The 5,649-nt window shown below is 41.1% G+C and overlaps 1 protein-coding gene across 1 annotated transcript; it reads right to left on the bottom strand.

Moving 5' to 3' along the window:
• Positions 1 to 2,746: 2,746 nt before the first annotated feature.
• On the bottom strand, positions 2,747 to 3,721 carry LOC129676941 (olfactory receptor 10A3-like). The gene has a single exon (XM_055607475.1). It carries the CDS (start codon positions 3,689 to 3,691, stop codon positions 2,747 to 2,749), a length of 945 nt encoding a protein of 314 aa, XP_055463450.1. The 5' UTR covers positions 3,692 to 3,721.
• Between the last annotated feature and the right edge of the window lie 1,928 nt (positions 3,722 to 5,649).

The raw sequence follows: 5,649 nt of genomic DNA, 5'->3' as shown, positions 1-5,649 counted from the left end.
ATAAAAGTGCAAACTTGTCTGGTTGATCTTTCTGACATACAGAGACATACACTTGGTGCTGAATTTCTCAATCATGGTCCATAAGGCCTGACCTGTTGACCCATCCCGAAGGTCTGTCACCAGAGATCCTGAATGTGGGAGTGGGAATGAAAAAGGGAACAATGGCTCAAGAAATAAAGACCAAGACAGTTTCTCCAATCAAGGTCTCCATTTATTTGAATTTTTCATACAACTATATAGGCAGGGCACAAGAAATGTAATTGCCTTTGGCAGGGTTACTAAGTGACTAGAAATCACAGGATGGCCCACCAAGATGTGCTAATAATGATTGTTTGGAAAGTTCTTCAGAAGTGTTACTTAGGAAGCCCTGAGGGAGAGGAGGGTTTAGGTATTTCAGGAAGATGCTCTTATCGAAAGCCCCAGGTCAGCCAGGAATACACTATTGTATCTGAGCAGTAGGCCATCAAGCCAGATGCCAAAATTCAGGGGCAGCAAGGTACCAGAAGGCCTCCGACAACCTGTCAGCTTCTGAGTTAAGTCAATGCCCTAGTGTGAATGTTTCACAACCAGTCTGTCTACAGTGGGTATCATCAGGAGTCTCCTCCATTTCATCAAGTACATAACACACAATCTCCCTTCCTGACCCTCAGGGATGTAAGAGAGCTGGGACCAGAAAAGGCTCTGATAGGAGTAGCGTTTTATCTGGCAGTTCTCTGGAATGCAGAAGAGGTTGCTATCTTGAGTGGTCATCAGGTCATCTGGTATGGCGGGTGTTCATATTGTGGTGTACAGGAAGCTCATCAGGCTGCAGAAAACCAGGCAGTATGCAGTGGAACACACAAAACCAACACTGACACCACATGCTTTAAAACAACTAAGATATCCAAACAGAACTCTTGCACGATGAAGACAATCTCCCATTCTGTCCCATTTATGATTGTATGCAAACCCTGCTTACCAGCAAAGAGCCTGTGGCCTTCACAGGTACTGCATGTACTTCACATGCCTGCATGTGTACAAACAATAAATAAATACAATTTAAAAATTTAAATATATAAGAGCAATATGACTCATTCCATCAGCCGCTGTTTGAGAAATCTAGCACACAAAAATAAAATCATCAAGCATATGAGCATAAGGAACTAGACGTTTACCGCAGCAGCATCTTAATGGCAATGCTCTAGCAATGATCTGTGTGTCAATAACAGAGAACAGATTGATAAACTGTGTATCATGTGTTACAGAAGCATATACCTCTTAAAAAACAATTGACTACAGTATTAAAAGAGAAGATTAATGTAATATGTTTTCAAACATGGAGATATCAAGAAAAAAAAACATACCCTTAGGGAAAAAAATGTACTGTTTTCATCACCTTTGTTAAAAAATCATGAGGCTGGTTAACCAATATTCTCTGCAAGAAGTTTATCAGGAGGGTATGGAGGAAGGGGGAAGCAGGACATGAGAGAGAGAGAAAAGGGAAGGGGAAGGGGGGCACCCCAAGAGAGAGAGGGAGAGAGAGAGAGAGAGAGAGAGAGAGAGAGAGAGAAAGAGTCTAAGAGTGTGAGAGAGAAAGAGAGAGCATGTAAGAGGGAAAATAAGAGAGAGACCCTGTGTCGGGGTCATCCCTTTAAGGGGCAAGGTAACCACACCTTCCAGGTGTGACCACCTGGCCAGTGACATATAATGACATCATAGGTTGCTGGGTAACACAGGAGCAGGTTGTGTTCCAAAATACTAACAACCTTCAAAATCCACGTAGAGTTCAAAAGCATTATATAAAAACACCAAGTTCTGCAAGCTGAAATCTGTACTTCCTGGAAACTGACCTGATTGCTCCCTGCCTCTTCCGGTGGATCAACTAACCAGATGCTTGGGACTGCCCTATTGCCCAGCCTTTGACTGGCATTTCAGCCTCCCTAGCTCCTGATGCCTACGGTCCAATGGTCAGAATTGAAGAAGCTCCAGAAGATGGATCTTCGCCCAAATCCCCCCTAGCAGGCTGAAATGCTAAGTCAAAAGGGGCTCCCTGGCATTAGCTATTATCTTGGGCATCTGCTTAGCTGAAATGGAAACTAATATTGCAGCAACTGGGCTAAAAGCCTACAAAGACCCTAGAGAGAAAGAATAATAGTTTTCCTTGGCTTACTACCCCTATATCCACCCTGAAGGGACCCCTACTCATTTTTATTTTTATCTTTGAGCCTTGTATTTTCAATTGTTTAATGGCTTTCATAAAGAAATGCTTGAGAGCATTACACTAATGGTATTCAGATCCCATTATAAAAAGGTAATCTATAGGATACAAGGAGTCATATCTGGAAGACCCAAGATTGGGTCTTCAAATGATCATGGGAAAGGGGGAAATGAGAGACCAAAAAGATTAAAAATTAGCAGCTATTATTAAGGCCTGAACTATGTGGGTGGAGAAGTCTAGCTCTGAGGGGAAGGACCACCTTACTGCATTCTTTCCCCACCCACTAGAGATAACAGTTGCTAGGAAACTGGCCCATCCCCCTAGGGAGAGACACCAGGTCATTATGGTCTGGGGACCTTCCTATAGCCAATCAATTCAAAATGTAGCATTTTGACCAATAGATGCTTGCCAGGCAGGAATTGCCCCTGCCTTGGGCATGCTGGGAGGGACCAGAATCTACATATCACCCAACTAGGAGCTGCAGCTTGTAATTTACAATAAAAAGACCCTCATGTGTTTTGAAAAAAAAACACCAAGGTCCTCAACAAATCAAGATGTGTGTAAAGCCACTTTTCTTTGCCATACTTTCACCACAGCCCTTTTCATCTCCTTATTTCTCAGGCTGTAGATAAGTGGATTTAGCAGAGGGGTAAGCAGTGTGTATGCCAATGACATCAGTTTCTTGGCATCTGGAGAGTACCTGGATTTGGGCTGTAGATAAGTTATACTGGCCGTGCCATAGAAGAGAATGACAGATGTGAGATGAGAGGCACATGTGGAAAAGGCCTTCTGCCTTCCTGTAGTGGATGGCATCCTCAGGATGGCAAAGAGAATTCGAGTGTAAGACAAGAGAATCAACAGGAAGGGAACCATGACGATCAAAATGGTGCCTGTGAATGCATAGACTTCAAACAGGAATGTGTCTGCGCATGCGAGCTCCAGCACTGGTGGCGTCTCACAGAAGAGATGGTTAATTTCTTTGTGGCCACAGTAGGGAAAACTAAATACCCATGTGGTCTGCACGGTAGCCACCATGATCCCCGAGATCCATGAGAACATCGCTAGTTTCATGAAGACCCTTTTGTTCATAATCACCGGGTAGGATAGAGGGTGGCAGATTGCAACAAATCGGTCATAAGCCATTGCCCCCAGGAGAAAACACTCAGTTCCACCAAAGAGAAGAATGAAATACATCTGTGCAAAACATCCCCCAAAGGAAACAGTCGTTTTCTCAGTAGTCAGGACCACCAGCATTTTAGGTGTGATGACTGTGCTGAAACAGAGGTCCACTAAAGATAAATTCTGCAGAAACAGGTACATAGGGATGTGCAGACCCTGGTCCAGGAGGATGATGGTGATAATAATGGCATTTCCTGTCAGAGTCACCAGATAAACAACTAGGAAAGCCCCGATCATCTGCCCCTGGAGTTCAGGATAGTTAGAAAATCCCAAGAGGATGAACTCAGCTGTAGGGCTGTGATTTTGCCTCCTCATTGCTGTAGCAGAGCCCTGTGTTGGTCTTAAAAACAGTACAGAAAGGATCAAGTCACAGTGCAGGAGCTCAGTTCAAATCTGAACTTCTTGGCAGAAGTGATGAAGACATGCTCATTTGAGAAAGGTTCAGATTAGCAGTTTTGAAGAATGGTTAGTATGCTACAACCATGAATCTTTAAAACACAAATGGACAAGTTAAAAACTCTGGCTCAGAAACCTCTTAACAAATACAAAATGACTCAGCTGGTAAAAGCACTTGCCGCACAGCCTGATTTCAGTTCCATCCCTGAAACCCATATTTAAAAAATTGACATAGTAGGGCACACCTGTAATCCCAGTGTTCCTATGAGAAGATTCAAGTGAGAGGCAAAGCCAAGTGAAATACCTATGAGTTTGTGGGCCACCCAGCTTGTAGTGCATGGTACAATAGAAACAAAATAGACCCTCCGTAATATGGTAGAAAGAGAGAAGCATTTCCTAAAAGTTCCCTGACCTTCACACACTCTCCATGGCATATGTACACACACATATGCACTGACTAATAATAATAATAATAATAATAATAATAATAATAATAATAATTTGAAGCTAAAAATTAAATAAAATAATATTCTTTGGCAGCATTTTTCTATGTAGCAAAAAAAACTAACCAAACCCATTCTTAGAACATATACAAGCATTGTGTTTTTTAGAATCCACTATCTATTACTCTGGTGCATGCATCTCTGAGTTGTTTTAAATTGTATTCTTGTATATGAATTTTAAATAAAAAACTTTAAATTAGGCAAACAGTAAAAAAAAGATAAATTTAAACTATGATAATTTAAAATGTAAATATATTGGTAAATATTTACTATAAATGCCAAAGTACAAAACACACCTCTGTTACTTGGTTAAATATGAAAAATAAAACTATATATACCTGAAAAAATATAACATATCTGAAAAAAAAAGTTAATTTGTAGATAAACATAAGTCAAATGGCTTCCAGGATATTGGTTTGGGTTCTGGTCCAGATGGACCTAATGTGTTGAAATTCACCTCAATGAGAAATTTTAGAAACCAATATTCTATCACTGATTCCTGTGATCAGAAAATGACTTAGCAAATACCATGAAGGAACATTCTGATTCCATGACTCGCTAGCTCCCTTCAAAAGAAAATACAGCTATACTTTGAAGTTTGTGTCACCCACTCACTAGCTGAGCGCCCACCTCAGAGGAATGTCTTCCAGATAAACCTGAGACATAAAGTCCACACAGAAGACATACCAAGCCACACTATGCATTCCTCCCTGGTTTATCATTTTGTCAGACTACTCAGTACCAATGGAAATAATCCACATCTATTTGGGGTTTTATGCTTCACACCTAGTTCTCCCCTCTAGAATATAAACTGCAGGATGACAAGAATTTTGTTCTAGACTTTGCACTGTTTTCAGAACTGTTTTCATATAAGCAATAGAAACTAGTGATGAATTCATATTTAATAAATCCATGGAGGAATAAATATTTAAATAAGAAAAACCCAGACTCTACCCACAATGACTACTATGTCTAAAGGGAAAATAATCAAAATAAGAGAAGGAAAGAACTGTGCTGGTATTTTGACGGGAATTGAATTGAATCTGTAAATTGCTTTTGGTAAGATGGCCATTTTTACTATGCAGGATTTATAATGGTGGGAGGTAAACACCAATCCACCTGCAAAACCTTCTGCCTATGAGATGTGAGAGATAAAGACGAAGCAGAGACTGTGGAAATGCAAACAAATGACTGGCCCAGCTTGGGATCCACCCCATGGGAGAGAGCCAGCTACTGACACCATTAATGATACTCTTTGTTTACAGACAAGAACCAAGCATAACTGTCCTCTGAGAGGCCCCACCCAGCAGCTGATGAAATTAGATGATGAGACTCTCAGCCAAGTATTAGGTGGAGCTCGGAGTCTTGTGGAAG

This window comes from Psammomys obesus, unplaced genomic scaffold (genome assembly GCF_907164565.1).
Source record: "Psammomys obesus unplaced genomic scaffold, mPsaObe1.curated_primary_1811, whole genome shotgun sequence".
In the NCBI taxonomy this organism is placed as follows: Eukaryota; Metazoa; Chordata; class Mammalia; order Rodentia; family Muridae; genus Psammomys; species Psammomys obesus.
This window is presented reverse-complemented; position numbering and strand designations above follow the sequence as displayed.